The sequence below is a fragment of the Falco rusticolus genome, chromosome 15 (assembly GCF_015220075.1).
Source record: "Falco rusticolus isolate bFalRus1 chromosome 15, bFalRus1.pri, whole genome shotgun sequence".
Classification (NCBI taxonomy): Eukaryota; Metazoa; Chordata; class Aves; order Falconiformes; family Falconidae; genus Falco; species Falco rusticolus.
Window position 1 is genome coordinate 19,723,516 of NC_051201.1, and position 23,201 is coordinate 19,746,716.

Genomic DNA, 23,201 nt, shown 5'->3' on the forward strand with positions numbered 1-23,201 from the left:
AGTAGTCATTAGAGAGGACTTGCTAATAAAGTGTTTTGTATCATTTTCAAACGACAGTCTAAAGACTTGTTGGAAAATACTCTCCCTGCTACAGAACGTTGTGTTACCTGGTTAGGGAAAGTTTGCTATGTATACCTTCAAGGAAGTATTGAAAATAGATTCTTATTTTTGTATAATATGTAGTTCTGTAATTGAAGTATATATTAAACAGTTGTGCATGTTGTGCATTACTGTTGAAACAGGAATCGTATCCCTCTTGATAAAATGAAAGGCTTCCAACATTTGTTTGTACAGTGATCGCATAATAGTTACTCCTTTTTCTTTGAACTAAAATCACATTGTTCTCTCTTATCGCTCAGGTTGAGGATACTGTGAACCTGGTAAAAAGAATAGAAAAAACTGGTATTGCTGCCATTGCGGTCCATGGAAGGTAAATCAATTTTAGGCAAGAGAAACTTAGATTTTTTTTTTTTAGTTTGCTGACAAACGTGGTACAGTTAAGATATGACTGGAGTGTACTCTACATGTAATACGCGGTTCTAATTTCAACTTTTAACTAAATCAGTGTAGAAAATCAGGCCAATAATTAAAGAACTGAACCACTTGCTGCTATTTCTCTAAAATTTTTGTCTGCAAGACCGAATAAAACTAGAATTATCTTGCATACTCTGTATCTAAAAATGCTGCTTATCTGGATATAGAGTTACAGTAACAATGTTTTAAAATTTATTTGATATGAAAAAGTTATCTTGTGCTTAAATAAAAAAAGGGAAAATTACTTCAAATATATAAAGTAAATAAGTGGAAATAAGTATGTACCAATTATCCTTGAGTCATGTCTGCTGTGATTTGGATATCTGCAAGTTCCATAGGAAATCTTGGGTCTTGCTTTTTTTTGTTTGTTGGAAAGGAAGAAGGAGGAGAGGCCTCAGCACCCTGTCCACTGTGATGTGATCAAAGCCATATCTGAAGCAGTCTCCATTCCAGTAATAGCAAAGTAAGTTGGACTTAAAAGCAAAACTCACATTGTGCGTTGCCAGGAATCCTTTGTTTGCCTAGGTAAAAGATGAGGTTATCAATTTTTCTTAGATTTTATGCATGTCACAAGAGTCAGCTCTGTATGAGTACTTCTTATGATGCAAAGTGCAATTAAGATATAAAAAATCAGAGGTTTATTGTTGATAAATTGCTTCTAATTAATCCTTAGCAGTCCTGGGTTTTTTATGGTTCTCTGGAAAGGATATGGTCTTTGTTTTAAATCCACTTAGTGAAATTTTCCCTTTCTAAAGAAATATAAATGTGCAACTTGGAATCCTGCTGATTAAATATATTTGATCCCTGCCGTAACTTATTTGAGAATTTTAACTACTTGTACCTCAAGCTTAGTCAGGAAATATACAGGAGTGAATAAAAGGAAGTAGAATGGTGCTAAAAGAGGGCAAGAAAATTTGAATTGATACTCTGATTTCTAGAATGGTGCTGTGTTTATGGAATAATCTTTTGTTAGTGCAGGAAGCTTGCTTGTTCTGTCTTCACAATATAAATGTCTGGTTTTAAAGTAATTTATGATTCTCTAGTTTTTATTTTGAATTTGACAGTGTTTCTACTTTTGAAGGGATAAAGATCCTACTGTTTTTAGTTCAAAAGTCCAACTTTTATTTTACATTGAAGAGATGTGGAGAAGAGAATTTTTAAGAGAAAGGAAAAGTGGTTTGAGTGTCCGTTTTGCTTGCTAACACATCTGGCTTGCTGACTTGAAAGCAGAGGCAGTACAACAGAAGCAGTGCAACCTTCTTTTAAGTTCAAAGTGTTCTGTGACTGATCGAGAAGTATTACTTGTAGTTACTGGCCGTATATTGGTGCCAGAGTGAAAGGGATGCTGTCCATACTTAACTTGTTTTCAGTATCACTTATGCCAACAGAATAAGCATGCAGTTGAAGGTTACAGAACTGGCAATGACAAGGTACCATTTTTGAAATAACATAGAAGTGATTCTCTGTGAGCCTTATCTATTAAGAACTCTGTGAAAGCACACAGTTTGCATAGAACACAAACTATATTCTTTCTTCATGAAAAGTCTTCTGTTTTTAAGGGAAGTATGCAGATAATGACAAATATTATATATTTTTTTGGTTTTGTTTCAATAAGTTCTAGTAAAACTCTCAGACCCCGCAGGTTTGACATCATGTCCTAAATAGACTCTGCCACTGTTAGTGTAATATCACACTGAAAATACAAGGCTGTGTAAAGCACAAGCAATAGCAAATAATACTTTCGTGATTATAAAAATGATGTTAATTTTTAGTGGAGGATCTCATGACTTCATCAAAGAATATACAGACATTGAGACCTTTCAGAAAGCAACAGCTGCCTCATCAGTAATGATAGCTCGTGCTGCCATGTGGAACCCATCTATCTTCAGAAAAGAAGGTCTTTTCCCCTTGAAGGAAGTCATGCAAGATTACATCAAATACGTATGTTTTTTGGAAGATCTTACTTGTAGTTAACATTGTTTAGGACTGCTAATCCAAATCTTACTACAGTATCTTAACTCCTCTTCATTTTGAAGACTTGGGCTCTGGGGGTATTTTAACATATTGCGTGTGACACGAGTCTAACAAATCAACCACTGCTTCCTCTGTTTTATTTTCTTCAGAAAAAAAAATGTTCAGAAGTCTGTGTTCAGAAAACAGTTTTTCCTGATCATTATGTACCTTGTACATTATGTACCATGTACATTATGTACCATGGTATCTTTTGTACCATGCTTTTTAGCCCTAGTTTCTTGGGAACATTTATGAGGCTTACAAGGCTATCTAAAAATGTCTAGGAATTTGAAAAGATAATGAGATGTAGGCCAACTCTGTTAATGTTACAGTTGTGCAAATAATACTGAACAGAAAAGTGAAGGAATATTAAATACTCAGTTGTTGCTTAATTCATTTTTAGAAATTAATTGCTTTTTACAAATACTGTCAAGAATTTTTAACAGCAGGGGAGCAAAGCAAATGATTTGCCAACAGAGTGATGCTGTATTGTAGTAGCTCCATATGTAAAGTTTTATCTACTCTTCAAAATATACAATTTTAATAACATAATAGGAAATTAATCAGAAATCTGGCTTTGATCTGTCATCAAGTTAAATTTTTTTTGGTTTTGAAATATCACTGCATTGCTAGTCAGTTACGGTCAACTGGTCAACCCTTTCTTCATAAGTATATGAATAAGTTGAACTTCTGTTCATGAAAGCATGCCAAAACAGATTAATACTCACATTCATAAGTAGGTTTGAATATGTTATTGAGGAAACTGTGCATTCTGGTTTACCTTTCAAAAGTAATTCTGTAATTCATTGAGAGACATGAGCATTATATAAGATACATTTGGCATGGGTTTATATACTTTGTCTCTCTCCTTCAGGCAGTGAGATACGATAATCACTATACCAACACAAAATATTGTTTGTGTCAGATGTTGAGGGAACAGCTGGAAACTACTCAGGGTAAGAAGCTCCATGCTGCGCAGTCCACACAGGAGATCTGGTAAGCGTGTACTTCAGAAATAGGAATTGCACTCTGCCAAACTTGCAAACCAGTTCTTTGTCTGTAGCACTGTATGGCATTTCATAAAACTCGAAAATAAACCAAACAACAAAACCAAATCCAGTTAGTGACGTGGAATAATACAATTAACCTTTTTGTGTTTCTATCATGCTCAGATGTTAAAGCTTTAACCCTAAAACTGTCTATGTATTCAACATACTGATTTCATAAAACTTCACGGAGTGACAGGCATTTATCCAATATTTGCATTAACTGATTAAGAAAAGTTTCAGCATTCTCTAGTGTTAGACTGGAGGCTAATAGTGTGTAGGAGCTTGTCATCTTCCAGAGATACTTACCTGTTTTAATTTTCCCTTTTTCATGTGGGGTTTTATTTATGACAAGATATTTGTTTTGAATGAACACTTGGAGATAAACTCAGAATAATTTATGAAGGTCACCCATATGATACTTAAATATATTTCTTTCGTGCTGCTTTTCATACCTGCAATACCCTAATGGATGCTGACAACCGTTTTGAGGAAATACAGTAGCTTTAATGAGTCTTTTCATCCTGGACACCTGAAACAGTCTGGATGAAATTTCTCAAAGGCAAAGACAGAAAAGGAAGAAGGAAAGTTTGAGAGAAATCATAAAATAGACATGTGATTAAAGAAGTCACGCAGGATGGAGGGGAATCCAGTTTGGACCCATCCCAAACTGAACAAAATAGAGGTCTGAGCTTGCGTGTGTCATATCCATGTTGTGTGCTGTAATTATCCTTCTGATGGAATGGAAGGCAAGAGAGTCTCTTTGTTTTTATAAAATAAACAGTCTGAAACTGTTATGTGTATGAAAATGGATAGAAATGTTGAAAGCTTGAAATATTTTGCAAATGGAGTTATTGTTTTCCAGCAAACCCTAATCAGCATTCTGTTCATGTTCAAAATGAATGGAAATGCCTGCAATCCTTTTGCCATTTTGTTGTGATTTATCAGTTTTGGCTCTCTATAAACACTGTCATCCATGATTGTTTCATTACAATACAATGAAAGGAATTTGCATTTTATATGCAAAAGGAGCTAGTCTTCATTATTCATAATTATAGGAGCACTGTAATCCATGAACAACATTTAAACTTTGCAAGTTACTTTTTACATTGCAGAAGTTAATAGTAAGTTACGGTACTAAAAATCGTTCATCTATTTTGCTTATAATTTATCAATTTGATTAGAAGAGATATAGTCTAGATTGAAACTGAAACAATCTTTTACAACTTCAAATAAATCTTAGCCAAAAAGGTGGTGATGTTCTCTAATGAATGAACAGTAATGCGTAGTATGTAAAGAAAATAAATTGTGAAGTAAGAGGCAAGCCTTTAAATAGGTAATTAGAAGAGTAACAGTTTATACACATAAACACTGGATAGAGGTGTAGTGTAAAACTTCTGGGTTTATGTGCTATGTGTAACAATTCTTTAGGGGCTTCCAAAATTGAACATAATCGGCTTTTGTACATGTGATGCAATACCAATTTCAAAATCAGCTTGAGCAGCGTGTGTGCATGAGAGCAGGACAGAGCCACTTGAAAGTTTTTAAAACTGCTTTCTCTCAGCAGACTCAGTTTTTTAACCAATGTTCTAAACAGCCTGTTTAATGTCCAGCTAACTGAAGAACGTTCAGTTATCTAATATGTAGTTACATACACATCTTCAGACAAAAAATGTTAGTACTGCTGTCTCCTGGTGGTGATGGGATGTTACAGCCATTAGGGGTTTTAACCTCAGTACTCAATGCAAGAGAACAGCCTGCTGCATTTCAGGCAAAAAAAATGTACGTAAGAGTACAAAATAAGTTATCTTCTAGAGGCATCAGTTAGCATTATTCAGCTTCATTGCTTTTCCACTTAGAGCATTGGAGATGGCTTTGTGGCCAGAATTATTTTGCTGTTGAACAGCCTCCTACTATGAACTATGCTCTGCTACTACGCTCTCCTACTATGAACTGCTATGAGGGTTCTCGTAGCAGTCAGAAATTAAAAGTTTTCTTTTGCTGCAGGTTTTGTTGTTATTTGTAGAAAAAGAATGCTCTCCGTTTTTCAAACTACATGCAGCCTGCCATGGATCTGAAATTTAAAAGGATTTGAGGCTTTTTCATTTGACACAAATACTAGTTGCTTCCTGCTTTGTATTGGGGCTTGTGAATAATACTCTGAAGTCAGAAAATCTGAGATTTTAAGGTATTTTGATGTTATGGGGTTTATTGCTTATAGTATTTTTAAATACTAAAATTAGGAGAAGAATCTCTTTTCTACTTTGCATTTGTGTTGCCCTTGTGGAGCAGATGCACCCGGAGTCACTTGGAGATGCTCTTTGCCAATTCGTTCACCTGCAAGTCAGTAATTGAGCTAATAACTTGAATATTGCAGGACCTGTATTTCTGATTGATTCTGCTGGGCTTTCAGGCTATAAGTTGAATATATAGTGCTGGAAATGAGAACATTCTTTTTCTACTTGTAGCTCAACAGTGTCTGATAAGAATTGGAGGAGAAACAATATAATCTCACTGTGCAGAATATTGCCATACATTCATGTAATTCCGTGTACACATACACTCTATTTAAATGCAACTGATTTCTATACTTTTATCATAATATGATACAAAAAATTATAATCTGATCTCTAATACAAAGGAATTCTGTTTGAATAGTGAAGTCTTTGAAATGGCTGACTTCTATGAAGAAACAACAGCTGTTTTTGAAGCAAAGAAAGCATCATTAGAAACTGAGACACAAGATGAAGATGACCAAATGGAAGATCCAGATGTAATAAAAATGGCTGTTAGATTTGACAAGTAAGCACGCAAATTAAGTTTTTCACTATCTTGCATCTGTAAATAAAACCTGTGAATGTGACAAAGCCTTAAAGTTTTTTTGAATATAACAGTTTACGTATCAGCTCTTACTGAGTGGATTTTTATGAAGGAATTTATGTACATCATGACATAATCCCTAGCATCACCACTTTTCCTGTGCTGTTTGGATGTTGTAAGATGTTCTTCAGTTCTGGGCTTCCTGAGACTGCTGAATTCTCTCAGTTAACATATTAAAAGTGCTGAGCGATTTAAAAAAAAATTCAAACATCTGTATGTAGAAGAATGTGAGTATATACAAAGATAAAGACTTCAGTTATTTGTAGTGAGATTTAAATAAATACTTTTTATGACCTGCACAAACTTCATAATACTCTTTTCTAAGCAGATAAAAATATGTGCTCATCTGCAGTCTTCTAAACGTGTTCCACTAATAAGGTATTCCTTGACAAAGTAGTTCATGGAGTTATGTACAATATTCTTTTAAGTAACCTTTGATAATAATCTGTGAAGCCTATAGAATTGCTCTTACTTTCCATATTATACCCATGTTTGTTATTCTTGCTATTTTTGCTATTAAGTCTTTCAAACAGCTCAAGAAGAGGTGTGATATAAAATGCTCCTCAAATCCAGTCATAATAGTATTTCTGTTTTCTGCTAAATACAAGGGGCTGTAGTTCCATGTCAGTAACTGAATCAATGACAACTGCTCCTTTTTATTTGATAACTCTTTCATAACAGAAGCAGCTTCTTTTCTTTCTTCTAGTGTTTAATCTTATGTTATTGCTTATAATAAGCAGTGTCAAGCTGTATCTCTCTTCTGTGTCATATATTTAGTTAGCATCTCCTTTCTGGTAAGTATCTTTTGTTGTAATACTACAGAATGTGAATGTTTGGAAAGAATTAATAGACAAGTTTACATTTTATTTTAGATGTTATGTCAGACATATTACTTGAATTATCTAATAAGGAAGCAGCGTTTTTCTCATAATTTGAGCTGTAAAATTAAACCACAAAGTATAACTGGTAGAAGTAGTATAACAAGCAGCACAATTTGTTTTAAAATAGAACGCTATGCACAGTGGTTGACCACAAATTTTTCTGTCTAGGCGAGAATATCCACCACAGATTACTCCAAAAATGTATCTTCTGGAATGGTGTAGGAAAGAAAAGCATCCTCAGCCTGTTTATGAAACTGTGAGTCAATGAAGAAACCCTTTCAAACCTCTTCCTCTGCATTGTTTACGAAATTGTCTAATTTAGGACTCAAGGTAGTGAAAAATTCTGCTTACCAGTCTGGCATAGTTTTTGAATAGGCAGCTTCAGAAATAGTGATACACATATATACGGAAATAGCACCTTATTTTATTAGAAAGTAAAAATTTAAAAGTCAGTGTCGCTTTTATTCATGTATGAAAGAAGTTGCTGCAACTGCAAGTGATTACATAGGCGTCCACGACAGACTTTCTTTTAGTACTTCTGTGATTTAAAGAATTTGGATTCAGAATGTTTTCTCTGTTGTTGCACACTGTTATAAGTAGAAACTATACTGGACAGGAGCAATTGCTTTGTTAGATGGGGACGTTATTTGTTGTTTGGGTTTTTCTAAGCAAAAAGATTTGCAGCTTGGACAGCTTCTTATTTTTTAATCTTAAATACACAAGGTTAAATTTCTGGTATGAATTACAGTAATTTTGAAGGTGTTACTTGACTGTGGTATAAAGACAAGAAAAACAAGGAACCTTGGCAATGTTGTTTGTTCTGTAAATGACATGATTGTTTTTTGACATTCCCCTTCCTTTTAATTCTTTTTTTCTCCAGGTTCAAAGACCACTGGATAAATTATTTTGTTCAGTAGTGACAGTAGCTAAGCAAAAATACCGATCAACTCTGTGGTAAGCTATCTTTAATGGTTTTAGCAGCTGTATTGTAATTGTTTCTGAAATGTTGCTTAAAACTTGCAGTGAAAGGGTACTCCAGTTTATTCCAATTGACTTTTATCAAAGTCAGCTAAAAGCTACCTTCTAAAGCTACCTCTGGGAGGGAGAAAGGATTAAAAATTTCTGAGAAATTATTGTGAGAAGAAGTAAGATTTGGCATAATCAAGTAAACAGTTACAGATTTTAATTCACATAGTATATTGGCCCACAAAGGGGAGCAAATAGGAGACCTGATCCAGCTGTGTCTGTGAACTGCTCAGAAACTAACCAAGGGAGGTGGAGGGGAAAATGTCTTCAGCCACTACAGCAGATCCATTCTCAATAACAAGTCACAATAAAGTGTCTTATGTACAGTGAGGCAGAGGACAGTTTAGTGGCTTCTCAGAGATCACAGTTAATCAACAGTCTCATCCAGGGCTGCTCTAAAATTTCATGACAGCATTTCATACAATCATGTAGTAATACTGGAGTTGACTTCAGGCATTTACACCTAAGTTGATCTTGATTTAACTGCAAAGCTAGAGCTCAGCATTGAACATTTTAAAGAGGACAAATGCACGCAACAGTTACTGGTGTTTGTACATCCTGTTCAGAGACTTTAGGAAGTTAAGCTCAGCTGATATGAAACTTCGCAAAGAAAATGGTTTTCAAATGCTGATATGAAACTTTGCAAAGAAAATGGTTTTCAAATGCTGAATTTCACAAATGTATAATCTGCAGTCCCTGTTGGAAATGACAGAACTTTTATTATTATGGAACAGTTGCTGCTTGAGCCAGGCTATCTTTCAAGAAAAACGAGCCTTCAAAACTCAGTTTTGTTTAGTAATTGTATTTGTAAAAGTTAACTTTCTGAGGATTGCAGTCACTTGGGCCAAACACACCTTGACTTTATAACTTTGAAATGAAGAGTGTTTGAGACACAAGACATGACAGAAGCAGATTTTCTAGGAATATTACATCAGGAGTGATGCACCAACACTGATGTCTAGCAAGATTCATGTGATTAACTGACCTATTTTTTTGTTCTGCTGTGAGATGACTACAAATGCCTTTTATTTCATGATGTTGCATCAGAGACAGGAAATTGATTGTCTCTTGGCAGTGTAGAGACTTGTTTCTACTTTTACCTGTGCTCTATCTGCTTGCTCTTCAGGAACAAGTCAAAGAAACTAGCAGAACAGGCTGCAGCTATTGTCTGCCTGAGAACATTGGGTGTCCCAGAGGGAAAGCTGTGTGAGGGTGAAAATCACCTGATTAACAAACGCAAGAGGGAAGATCAGGAGAGCTTGAATAACAGAGACCATGGAGAAGACCTTGCTGAGCCTTCCCATAAAAAAGCTAACTTTATTGAAGAAACTTCTGACATGAATGTGCCTAAGGTGCCACGATAGCATGGAAATTAGAGGTTTCACACCTGTGCCGCTACAGATTAGCTCCTGTTTATATATCTTGCTGTTCACATTTCATTTGGATTATCTCAGAGACTGGTAAATTCCCCAGCTGTAAAAGTGCCAATGAGATGTTTACTGTTCACCACTCACGGTCCCTATGGTGCCTTTCAGACAGGATAAATTAGCAACTTGATTTTAAAGAACATTAAGAGTATCCCAAATAATAAATTTTTAAAAAATATCAAATATTTTAAAAGCAATTTTGTTGTTGGTTTTATTACCTATTTTTTATTTTTAAGAAGTCTGCAGTGTGCTGGTATGAGATGCATGAATACATCGTCCACAAGCAAATGGGTTTATTATGGAACTATGTAGTTAATCAGAAAAATTAATGTAGGAAAATATTAGTAGCCAAGTAGACATGATTTTGTCAAATGAGTTTTATGCATGTCTTGCAAGCTTTATTGACATCAAGAAAAAGGTTTTTGCAGGGAGGAGGACTTAGAAATTATAACAATAAGCATGAAAATAACATTCTTCTTTCATAATTTCTTTTACAGTTTACCCTCCAGAAATATGACGATAGAATTAACCATCCTTTTTGGGTCTTAGGTATTACAGTTGTGCCTTTCCAGTAAGGAATTGGAGCTGAGCCTGGTAGCCATGTTTTTGTTGAGTGAAGGTATTTGGAACTTGGAAGTTCTAGTATATGTCTACATGTGTATTAATTGCAAAAGCAGGCATCCAAATACAGCCTTATGTGTTTGTTCTTGAAATGTGACCTAGTTTGCCTCAGTATTTAGCTGGTGATACTGGTGGTCTTAATCAAAAGCACATGTTCTCTTCTTAAATTTGCCATCATCATAACTTACTATTAAGGTAAACCGTAAGTACGTGCTATATGCCAAGAGAGGATGCAGATCCAGTCTGATTTCATGGCAATCCAGCTGAGCTTGTCCGATTTAAATTAAAGTTTTGAATCTCCAAAAGAATGTTCTAATGAATTAGGAGAATTTAGGGATTCCGGTTATTAATGGGGTATTGAAGTGGTGGTTTAGTATCCCTCAACAGGGTGAGAGATCTTCAGATTATCGGTTCTGGTCTGAAAACAAAATGGCAGAGATATCATGCCATGATCTCTATAAAGTATTTTGTGTTAAGAACATACAAAATATAATTCATTTGGATGTAGTTCATAAATAGTCTTCCTATTTAAAAATCTGAATCTTCTTCCTCAAGTGATAGTGCTAAACCATTCTTTTACAATAGAAGAACAATATCTCACCAAATAGTGTTCAGGATTGTGAAATTAAATAGATGTGTCTTCATATTTAATATGTCTGCTGTTTAGATCAGAGTAATTTATAGTAAATCTGTGTGGTCTAAGAAGAAAGTTTTTTCATTTTGTACACTGCAGTAAATGCAGTTAAATATACTTATATTTGCTATAATTTGAGCACTAGAATTTTACTCTGAAGGAGCAAAAGAATTAGCAGTATTAATCAGAAAGTTTGGAAGCAGCCATTTTGCTGTTGTGAGTGCTCTCTTGGTTTTGTCAGGACTCTTTGGAGCCATCATATAGTAATAGGGAAAAAAAAAGTGATTCTTAGATCCTGCTAGAAGTATGGCTTACAAGGTCTAATATCATAAAATATTTGAGCTTGGAAGGGACCACTGGAGATGGGAGCATCTGGTCCAACCCCTGTGCTCAAAGCAAGGTCAACTAGAGCAAGTTTCCCAGGAACTGTGTCTAGCTGCGTTTCACATCTCTCCAAGGACTGAGGCTCTGTTGACAACCTTTCTTGGCAGCCTGTTCCAGTGTTTGATCGCACTTGCGGTAAAAAAAAGTCATTTTTTTTCTTCTTGTGTCTACATGGACTGTTCTCTATTTCGGTTTGTGCTCATTGTCTCTTGTCCTGCCGCTTAGAAGAATCTGGCTTCGTCTCTTGTCATCATTGTTTGTCTAAAATTAAAATTTAATCTTTGGATAAAGCCCAATTATTATAGGTGGTGGTGCTTGTGTGGACTTGTATGACAGCAATTACTATGGGTTGCTAGAAATTACAGTGGATTGGGACGGATTTGTAGAGAAGCCAACCATAGGAAGTGTGTAGTTTCTGTTTTGGCTTATAAAAAAGCCCCCCCCCCAAAAAAAAAAAAAATAAAAAAATTAAGCAATAAGGAGGAATTCTGCTACTGCTGATATGGACCTCTTTCAGAAAAGAGATAGAATCATTCAGTATAGGAGCCAAGGCCTTCATGACAGTATTTGTACCTTTTCTTTTTTACTCCTGGTGTTTTGTCATGTGATGTGAACGTGCATCTTTCCTGTCTCCTTAGCAGGGTGTAGCCTATGTAGACTTTTCACATTGTTTCTTTCCAGCAATTGACTTAAAATGCAATTCAGAGCACATGTTTATTGTGAGAGATAGGTGACTCCAGGGGCACTTGGGAATGTGTAAAATTCAGTTTTATGATGAACATCTGAACAGATTTCAGCAGTGTGCTGTCAGAAATTCACATGGAGCTGTAGCTGAACATAGTTACCTAAAAATCTGAGGTTGTGTGAATACCCTAGCATGTAGATGCTTTACTTGTCATCTGATGTTACAGAATGTGTGCCTTGGTTGTGTTGATGGAGAGAACTGGAGAATACTGGATATATAGTCCTCTGTGAGCTGAAACAAGTACTATATTAACACTAGTCTGCAAAGTATATGTATTGTATTTATATTAAATCAAATGGGTGCTAAAATTTTGGGGAGGGGTGTTTCTGTTTTCTGATAAGTTTTCAAATGTTTTTAAATGTTTTTAAATCCTTACTTAAATTCTTATGTGGTACTCATGCTTGCAATTACTCCTTCTAGTTCGTTGTAATAGTTGTATACATTAATGAGGCTGTCTGTGCTGTAATTATGGATGGCCATAGCTAGGCCAAACAGAGCATGTGGCGATGAGAGTGAGGAGTCACTCTGTTGGAATGAGCATTCAATGCTAAATATAGAAGGGCTGTAAATTCTGGCAAATGGCTAGAAAGCACAACGTGTTTGGCACCCTTGATGAGTTTCAAAAAGAACTAAAGAAGAGTTGCAATTGTAATATATGTGCGTGCGCATGTCAGAATGTTTTGAATTAATGACTTTGCTACATACTTTCATTCCTCTCAACTCTGTTACAACTCACGTGTGACTTACTGTCGTACTTTGATCATTCAATTCATCCTAACCAGTTCTATAGATAGGATAATTGTATTTGCCACGTACGTTCCCTTCTCAGCACTGGTTTTAAAGTAATTGCTTTAGTGACTGGTACTTTCTTTCTAGAAATTGTTCTATTCATATTAGTTTTAAACTAATGTTTTAAACCAGCAAACTACAGATGTGACTCATCTGTACGAGTTTCTCCTGTGGTTCTCTTTTCTGCTGTACCTTTCATAAACAGAAGGTGGCAGATTTTTTTTTTTCCCAGAAAAATACGCTGACTTGTACAGTATTTAACGATCCAGCCGTTGCACTTCTGCATTCTTGCATAGGGTGGCAATTGAGACCACAGTTGGGTTGGAGGATGTTTAGCCTCACACTTCAGAGAACTTTTTTTTTTTTTTTTTTTTTATTGTGGTGTGAATGTGATACTTGATCAATACTAATGAAAGCTATGCTCTATTTTAAGTATTTGCTTAGTGAAAATGTTTCACTATTAATCCTATGGAACTCAGTGAAGCAACTGGTTTTTTTCTGTCACAGGGCTATAGCAAGCAAGCAACAAAACAGTTGTGTTTTTGTTTCTTTATACTGATGCTGCAGAAACTATTTGTAACCATACCTTGCAAAGCGTGATCCGTGGGTATGGGGAGAACTGTAACTTGTCCTCCCTGTAGCGTACATGTATGCATGTGAATGGGAATGCAAAGACATTTTTACTAGCCTTTTAGCATGGATGTGCTCACTGTGGGGCTACCTCCAGGGCCTTGCTGGTTGGAATGCTTTTTGGAATGTCCCGGGCTCTGAGCCCAACCCCGCCCTGGAATGTGAGGTTAAATGTTGGCGGTACCAATACAGAGTTTGAATATCAAAATCCTAGAGTTCCCCAGTACTGCAATTTCAGAAAGCTGGCAAGTGAGCCACATGTCAGCTCAGCTGCTCTCTGATTCAAAGTGTGAGCATGCCTTGGGTTGCTGGGGGAGGAGGGAGAGGTAAGGATGTTTTTTGTTTTGTTTTGGTTTTACTTACTCTTTATGACCTGCAGAAGGGCATGCTTTTCAAAGACCTTAACTAGCAAGATTGCAAGAGGCCCCAAACAGGTGTTAACTAGAAAGAAGTCTTCGTTCACAAAAGCATTTTTTCACTACTTCTTTAATCAAATCTACAAGCTCAACATACTTGAGAACTGTTGATTCTCTAAACAGGAGTCTGCTTATATTTGGACTCCGAGTCAAGAAGCTATGTCAATGAGGTGGCCTGTAAGGCTTAAGTTTCCATCTGTACCATGGCGCAGGAAGCCAATGTTTGAGGCTTTTATTCAGAGTTTCTGATGACAAAGCTGATGAAAAACACTAAAAGTAAGACCCAAAGCCTTCGGTGAGGAGGGAGTGCCTCATGTATTGTTAAACAGCAGTTGCCTAGGTCAGTTAAGGAAAAGAACTGATGAGCTCCAGAGGGAGTCTAGTCCAGTCATCCTTACTCAAAGGAGCATTAATCTCAGTGTTTTTATGAGAAGAGGCTTAAAAAGTATACGTTTATGGTGTTCACTTAGCTCCCAAATGAAACTGTGTTGCAGGAGTTAATGTGAATCTGCCTGTTAAATATCTATTAGTTAAATAAATACTTCTCCCTTGCCCTGGCATGGTGGGAGAGTCTCTGTTTTCCATTTTTAGAAAGTTATTGTCTGAGACATAGCCTCTTGTGTGAGTTTACAAAGCACGGTAGTACAAATCTTTCACTTTACTGCTTTTAACTTATTTTTCCTTGATAGTCTCCATAAATTTTTAAATGCTTCAGCGTGTCATTGTTTGCTATGAAAAATGAGCTTCCTGTTTAACTACCTTTAAAAATTATTACTTGGTGATTGTAACTGAAGTGGTTATAATCTATCTATAGTTGTGAACATGGGGTTTTGATTAGTATTCTATTATGCAGAGCTGACAGAACTACATTTGATATAGGTCTTCAATCTGTACTTCTTACCAGTTTTAAAACTGTACAAACATTTTACTGTTCCTATTTAAGTTTTTTTGTTGATTTGTAAGATTATCTGTGCAGTGTTAAGATGCTGTATGTGCCATGCATGCCTGTATACTTACCACAGCATTCTATGCTCTACAGATGTTAGCAAGGATTGTTAGTATTTGGTCATAGGTCTTTATGTTAAACAGAAACTGATAAAATGGTTTCCCTAATTGTGGTCTGAGAAAAGCGAGAGTTACAAAGATAGTAAACTAAAAGCTAGTACTTTTTAACCTTTTTAAATGTCAAGTGTTAGAAAATGTTCTTTTGAAAAATTTTGAGAAAAATAGAAAAAAAAGAAATTAGGCTGTAATCAAACTTCTTTGGGAAGCTTCTCAGTGACTTATGTGATTTGATTCAGCGCATACTTATTTACTTAGAGAAAACTGTAGTAGTTAATTTCTTAAGTTTCTCAGGCAGCAAAGACATGAATGCCATTTAGTACTTTACTGTTTCACTAGCTGTCTGAATCATTATAAAATTTACAGCAAATTTCCTGGCCATCTGTGTATCTGCTCTAGTTACATGCTCATTTAAGTCCCAGGCAGCAAACAATTTAAAAGCTGAAACCATTGTCATCGTTTTCTTCTCACTGTGCTGAAGTAGAGCCAAATCATGGACACCAGACAGAACACAAGTAAACATGTCTGGGTAGAGGTACCTATATGAACCACAAAACCCATGAGATCTTAAGAGTGTTAAAAACAATATGGGACTGTTTCACTTCAGCAGAAGCGTGCATTTATTTCCCCTGTATGGCATATAATGCTGGGGTTTTTGTAATTTTTTTCCAGAAGTTAATTGAACATTGAGTTAATTCTCAATTTAGTGTTGAGATCCTTAGGTGAGAGGGAATGGCAGATGGGGTGTCTGCAGGGACATCAGAATCACACTATTTCAGAAAGTTGGAATATTGAGACTGCAGGGTTAAGCCACTAAATCACTGTATAGTTAGACCGTGATGCCTACCTGTCATACCAGTGACACTGTAATTGTAGTTTACTGTCTTGTTGTCCTGTGACATTCTCTTATTACAGTTGATGCCCACTTTCATATTTTTCTCTGCCTAAGCATGGAAAACAGTTGTAGTGCTTGCAATGTTTATAGCCCGTAGGCCATATAAATACTGTGTTATGAACGCAGAATTAATAGAGACTTAATAAATTATCTTCTCTCCCATTAACTTTTATCAGCATGCCAAATGTTGCAGAGCAGACTGTAAAATCTGTGGCAGTTTGCTCACTGCTATAGGTGCCAGACTATGCAGTGTGACCCGAGATGTGTGCATATCCTGTAATGGCAGTCATGCTGGGGTGAAGGGATAAAGGGGACAAAAAAAAAAGGAAAACTAGTCAGTGACATCTTTCTGTGCAATAGTACTGGTTCAGCATTTACCCATAGATTCAGCACTTAGCCACTTTCCTCATGTTGCTATTCAGTATTTAAACTGTGAGTCCACAATAGAAGGAATCTCCATTCTGTTAGAGACAAATATCTAACACAAAATTTATTTAAAATGATGCCCTATGCCACTCCGTTACAGACAGAAACGGAGCTCAAAGTACGATGGAAGACTGAGTTTCCATTTCATTTCTTCTTGCAGAGAAACACACTGAAGACAAACAGATTTGTTCCACCCCCACTTTGTTATTTTTTCATACATCTTAATTTTTTTTTTTTAAAAAAAAAGTAATTTAGATGAAAAGGAGATTTTCCAGAAAGGGTTGATGTATTTCCATGAAAGGAAGAGCTAACCTCATCCTGTTAAAAACATCTCGTATCTTCACCTATCGCTGCTAGCCTGCCATTATGCGTACTATTTCCCCCTCAGCCCAGCCTGTGAGTTCAGCAGATCGCCTGGTCGGAGAGAACATGTCGCCCACACAGTTCACTCTTTTCACTTCCCCTGTGCTTTAGAACCCCACGTGCATGTTGTCATTGTACTGACGTCTTATACGGCCTGACAAAACCAGACAATAATGATGTTTCTGTGTGAATGTGTGTATGAAAAGCGAACACTCTCCTTTACAAATTTTACAGGGTTTATGGGAGCCAAACCTGATCCTCGAGCCGTGAAAACCTCCCCTCTGGGAAAATAAGAGAGGTAACATAGCAATCTGGTTTTAGGACATTCTAATCCTCTAATTACATTCTTTCAAACTGGGTACCTGGGGCCAATGCAAAATGTTTATGTTGGAAGGCCAGAATTCTCACCTAATTCTGTAGTTTATTCCTGCTGGTTGCAGAGATAAGAGTGTCTATCAGCAAATAGGAGGGCTATTCCTCTGTTTCTCAGTTTAGTATGGAGTGATACCAGGGCTTTTTTGGTTTGTTTTGGTTTTTGTTTGGATTTTTTTACAGTTCTAGGATCCTAGGCTCATGGAAAGCAGCTAACTCTTCTTGCTTTAGTAAGTATGGTTAGCTTTTCTATAACTGACTCGAACTGATTTTCACTAAATACAGCTCAGCCTTCAGAGTTTTCCTTAACTTTTAATAGATTTTGGGATACTGACAAAAGCTAATCTTAGCTTATTGAGGCTGCTTTTCATGCAGGTCAGTGTGGGTGGGGAAGAGAGGGTTTTCAAATAGTAATTCAGAATAGTTTCTGCTCAGTTGTTTTCTTAGCCTCACTATGCTAAAGTTAGCTTTTGTAAATACCATTCTTTTCTTCCACCTCAATATTTAGAGTAGGCATGTCGAGCTGACTGATCTTTTTATCCGAACATAAATAGCCACCTTGTTAATCCCTGAATTTCCACTGCAAGCTTTTCTTGCATCCCTGGGAGAACTAAAATGAATTTGGGATTCGGCTGTTACACCTGAGTTACTACAACGGTATTGTGCAGGTGTTGACTTCCATTCAAGAGGGCATTTAGCTGGAATGACAAAAAAGGTGTATCTGTTGTCTTCCAATTTTTGCCTGGCAATGATTGCCTCTGTAGGCAGAGATCATTAAACAGCATAAATATTTCTTTGTTGACTTCTATAGTGCACAGCTGGTAGCATTCAGCTGGTGTCTGTGTTGGGTTTTGTTATGTTACTTCCTTATGCTGTAACTGGGGTCCTCAAAAGCATGCATCTGTCCCTTCAGCAGGGGCATCTAGCATAGGGGCAGAGCAGACAGCTGAAAGTGGCCACCACCTTGGCTGGCCCCAACAAAATCTGCCACCAAATGTTAGTCACCACCTTAAACACCTTGCTTGACCTGTAAAGACTGGCTAGAACAGCAATATAGCAGGAATACCTCAGATGGCTTACGAAGGTGAAAACCACAACTGGATTGGGAACCTTTTGCTCTAGCACCTGCACTCACAATAGTACCTATGCAGGTATTTAACTCAACTGGAATGAGCTGCTGGTTGCAGCCCAGTTCTTAGCATGAAACATCCTGTTGACAACCGCAGCACAAACATCAGTGGCAGAAAAAGAAAAGGGCAATTAAAATCAGTAAAATTTTTGTTAGTCCTTTCAAGTACATCATCTTCAGGTCAAGACTTAGGGTCACTGATACGGGCTTCTGTGGAGTTTGGACTGTTGCAGTCTATGATGTAGCTGGTCTCCTCAAAGAATGTAGTAATAGTAATTCATTCTTTGATACTTCTGTGCAAATTAGCACGGTGAGAAGACACAGACCAAGTGAGTGGAAGTGCAGCTGTCTGATGTGCTTCCTATTGATTCAAGATATGGAACTGGGGAATGTCTGGCATATTTCTGCCCAGTATACTTCCCATTTATTGACTATTCAGTATTTTGTGGACAAGTTCATAACCTTTGCATAGTAGATTAAATCTATCAACTTTATTCTACTGATTCATATAGATTAGTCAATTAACAAACAACATACAGTATTGAGCTCTGTCAACAACCTGTGTGTATATATTATAAATACACTTACAGTGCATCATGAACTGCTGTAGTTTTAACATAAAACTAGCACCAAGAGGATCTTCCTTGATAAGCGAGGAAGTGGCATGATCTGTCATTAGTTTCCTCCTAACGAGAAACAAGTATCTTCAACCACATCTCTAGACTCCCACACCATTGTGGATATCAAGATGTTAAGCTCAGTTTATTTTAAAGGTCATCATGTGAGATCTAACACACAATTTCTAAACTATAAACAAAACATGACTCCATAAAAGGAAAATGCAGATTGTGTTCAGTTTCACTCACTTTTGATAATGTCTAAAAATAGACTCCAGCATTTTATGACTTAAAAAACTTCAGCAATTATGCACAGGGTTTGGGGTTGCTTTTGGGGTTTTGGGGGTGGGGTGGGGGGGTTGTTGTTACTGTGAGATCAAATTCAGGTCCGTGTGGAATATAGTTTTATTATCTATATTATAGCAACATCCAAAATAGGCCAGGTGTTAAGAGTATATGGAGCATCTGCTATGAAGAATTTACCGTCTAAGAGAAGAAACATGAAGGGTAGGGCAGACAGGATATAACTGTAGAGAGAGGGTAGAAGGCAGGGAGGAGCACAAAGCTGACTGACCCGTTTTTCACAGAGGAGAAGCTGGAGTACATCTTTTTGTGCTCTGTATGACAGGCAAAGGTGGATGTGGTGTAAAGGAGGAAAAAGATGAGGGACTTGGAGTGGACTCATCATAATCAAGTCATGGGAGAAAGAAAAACTTCATGTAAAGCAGTTTAAACAACATGATGTTGGATGAACCAGAGAGAAGAAAGTTGAAATGGTCAGGGATCTGGAACTGGGGTTACATGAAGCCATATCAGTGTTAGAGTAAAATGATTTACCATCTCCCTGAAGGCTTTTATTGGTGATTTAGATATGGTCCTAAGATGCGGGGTAATGTCCTGAATTCAGAACTACCCACTACAAATATGGGAAATAGCAACATACTTTCTTACGTGATTCTTGACAGGGAATGGTTTAAAATGGAGATCAGTATTGTTACAAGTTTTCGTTAGTTGACTATAAAGCTTTAGACCAAATTACTTATAAAGGATAAAATGCTGCATAAGTTAGATGGATTAAAGTAATGTATTTTGGATCTAAGTTCTCACAAGCTTAAAAGCTATTTAGGCAAGGATTTTTTGCCTTAAGCCCTTTCCTATTTGAAAATTTTAAACTGTGTGCTTAAAAAGAAGGAACTGGTATCCAATACTTCATGAGAACTGCGCGAGATTTTTCTTGAAATGTATTGTATTTTACTGAGATGGGAGGTGAACTGAAGAATGCCAAAAAGGGATATTGAATGACCATCGGTTAAGGAAGTTGCTACCTGTCCTTGAGTCTCATAGGTGTGTTAGAATAGCACTGCATTTGAACTATGTTGCCAGTATATTCTTGGGACTAATTATTCCTAAAACAAATAACACACAATTTTCAGAGGCACTTAAAGCTGCTAAATAAACTACCATAGCATTCAATTCAAACACATTCAACATTTTCTTTCTTGAGAAGTATGGAGATATAACTAAGGCAAGGGACTATGCACGCTGATGACATCTATGCTGAGCTCTTTCATTGAGCTATTCAGACACACCAGTAATTTCATCCCTCTACAGTTCCAGTTGCAGCATAGAGACATCGTATGTTTTCAAGGCTCACATAATAGGCTGTGGTGCAAACCAAGTTATCAAGTCCTTCCCTCCTGCTTCTTGTTGCAGCCTCCATCACCTATTACCTCCTCCACTGTACCAGCACAGATACTTGCTTATGGTTGCTTTTATTTTTCTGGTGAATCAGTTCCCTGTTCTGATTCACTCTGAGACCACATAAGTATTAGTGGTGGCACAACAGCAAGGATGGCACCTAGGCAAGAAAGGGTACCTGGGAATGGAGAGTGCCGAAGGAGGGGGATATAGGGACCACTGAAGTCAATATTCATCACCTAGGAAAGGCTGGTACAGCCACAGCCTCATTAGCTTCAGGCCCAGAGAAGTACCTCCTGGCAGCCTAACCTTTGCATTTGTAGATCTTTTTTACAGGCAATGTTTGTATTAGTCAAATCGGTAATTTTTCTGCATCACATCATCCCTGCAAATGGTGAGAATCATGGCAATAGAGCCCTGCTGAATAAGAACACTGTACATTGGAAAACAGCTGCTCCCAGAAATAACAGAACTTGCTAAGCAAACTAAGCCAAATGTTATCTCCGTGTAACTGAAGTTGTATTGTTAAAATACCAGTTAAAATGACTGGCTACTGGCAGAACAGCCAGACTGAAATGGATCTCAGAGCTGGCTAAACTTCTCAAGTATTTTATTCAGTTTTGTAGAACGTCATGCACCCCTGCAATGAAATCTGTGCTGCAGGGGTTCTGTTAGCAACAGCTAACACAGCAGCTTTACAGCCAGGCTGGCTGTGCCTGCATGAGCTGTGGATCTAAAAATGTGTAGCGTACATACGCTTCCAGTCACAGCAGCAGAAGTTCGTGGGCCACTATGTGCATTATTTTATGGTAAAATAATTGTAATTCTGATGGACTACCCATCGAGTTTGTGGTGGAAATCTCCATTTCTGAGCATAGACTGATTTTAGGGCAGACTATCTTTTAAACCATAGATAGTTTATTGCCTCTTCCAATCTACAGTATGGATCATGGCAGCTGATAAAGAATTCAAGTGTAGAATCTAAAATTAAATGCCTTGTTTTACCTCTTTTGCTCTCACTGTTGTTTCCTGAAAACCAAGAATATTTTGAAATAATTATTGAATTCACAGCACACTTCTGAATGTTTGTTCAGAGAATTAATGCTTTGGAAAAGGTTTGCATTAGTGTCTGTTTAGGCTGAAGTCCTTTGCCTGTGATTCAGATACAGTGGGGTCAAGTCAGTTTTACAAGCGTGTCTTGGGAAGTCAATTCTAGAGAGGTAACCCTGGACATCTTTTCCTGCCCTGGCATCGCCATCTCAGTTCCGCAAGTGTAACTATGCGTACAGTTATTGGGCTAACTAGACTGGGGACCTGATGCAGGGTAAAAACAAGCCAGCAAAATAGTGGGTTTGTTGGGTGGAATTTTTTGATAACCAGGGGCCCCTGCTGCCAGAAGAACCACTTAGGAAACACTTTTATTCTCATCTAGGATGACTCTGAACCAGACGATATAGTTCCTGGGCTATCCAGGGCCCCACAGTTCACATTACCAGATGCTTTGGACAGTGCCTCACTCCTAAATGAAATATGAAAATAGATACTTTTTCAACACAGAAGTGGCAGCTGTAAGTATTTAAAGGGTAGATATTGGCAACTACAAATGAGCTGAAATGGAAGCTAAGTGGATTCTTGCATGGCTAACAGACAAATAGCATTCTTGTACAAAGTGAGTTGTCTTTCCTGGCAGTAAGGCGGTCAGAGTTGTTTCTTGACTGTATAACAGATGCTGTGGGTCTTCTGTATGCACGTAAGTCATCAGCATTTAATATTTGGAGGGGGGGGTTAGTCTGCAGCAAACAAAAGTTGTGGCAGTTCAAAATGTGGACGAGAGATCAAATATATTTCATCTTGCAGCAATTTCTGAGTTAACTGGTTTTAATTGAAAAAGATTATTTTTAAAACGGAACTGCCAGAGGCTAAACTTTACAGATCATTAAAATCTAAAGACTTTTTTCCAAATGATCATCAGTTTCTCTCTTTTAAGAAACTGCTATACAGTTGCCTACTCCAATGATATTCCTAAGGTTTCCTAGTGAGGCTTTACTTGTTTCTTCTAAATCATGGTATTCATTCACTTTGTGTCAGGGTATTAATAGCCATGGTAACCAACTGTCAGGGAGAACCCTGTCCAGTCCCTAGAGTACAGGATCCAACAGAAAGGAACTTTTTTCTTTCATTCCTTTCCTATGGTTCTCTGATCGTTTGCCACAAAAAACAGATTATTTTGACAGAACCAGGTTAGGGAGTGGCGCCATGTGCAGTCAGACTGGCAGGTCTGAGAGCAACTACAGGCGGTGTGGAGGAGGTCACTACTTAGTACAGATCAGCTGCGTAAGTCTGATCTTGTCCTCAAGATGGGTAATGCTCCTTTTCAGATCAAGGTAGGGAAGATAGAAAGTCCATTCTCAAGGTTCCTTGTGATACCAGTTCTTCTTAAAAAAAAAAAAAAAAAAAAGCCAAAGAAACTCTCAGTTTATGGTCCATATGATTTCTGAATGATAAACTTGAAGTTCTGGTTGCTCTTGACAGGCAAATGAGCTTGATCCTTTGCTTTACTTGGCTATGAGTGAAGCCAAGGTTTGCAGAGAGATCCTCCATATTGGACTGGTC

At 37.2% G+C, this 23,201-nt stretch overlaps 2 protein-coding genes across 4 annotated transcripts in view; both read left to right on the forward strand.

Moving 5' to 3' along the window:
- The window catches only part of DUS2 (dihydrouridine synthase 2), a 26,500-nt gene extending 16,496 nt beyond the window's left edge, over positions 1–10,004 (forward strand). For all 3 annotated transcript variants that reach the window (XM_037409053.1, XM_037409054.1, XM_037409055.1), the window contains exons 9-16: positions 360–430; positions 911–997; positions 2,307–2,475; positions 3,422–3,543; positions 6,252–6,395; positions 7,523–7,610; positions 8,235–8,308; positions 9,507–10,004. In XM_037409053.1, the coding sequence (XP_037264950.1) occupies positions 360–430; positions 911–997; positions 2,307–2,475; positions 3,422–3,543; positions 6,252–6,395; positions 7,523–7,610; positions 8,235–8,308; positions 9,507–9,744 (993 nt within the window). In that variant the 3' untranslated portion in view covers positions 9,745–10,004. The remainder of the gene's footprint in view (positions 1–359; positions 431–910; positions 998–2,306; positions 2,476–3,421; positions 3,544–6,251; positions 6,396–7,522; positions 7,611–8,234; positions 8,309–9,506) is intronic.
- The window catches only part of NFATC3 (nuclear factor of activated T cells 3), a 106,457-nt gene continuing 91,491 nt past the window's right edge, over positions 8,236–23,201 (forward strand). The window contains exons 1-2 of the mRNA XM_037409047.1: positions 8,236–8,308; positions 10,357–10,426. Of these exons, the coding sequence (XP_037264944.1) occupies positions 10,408–10,426 (19 nt within the window). The 5' untranslated portion in view covers positions 8,236–8,308; positions 10,357–10,407. The remainder of the gene's footprint in view (positions 8,309–10,356; positions 10,427–23,201) is intronic.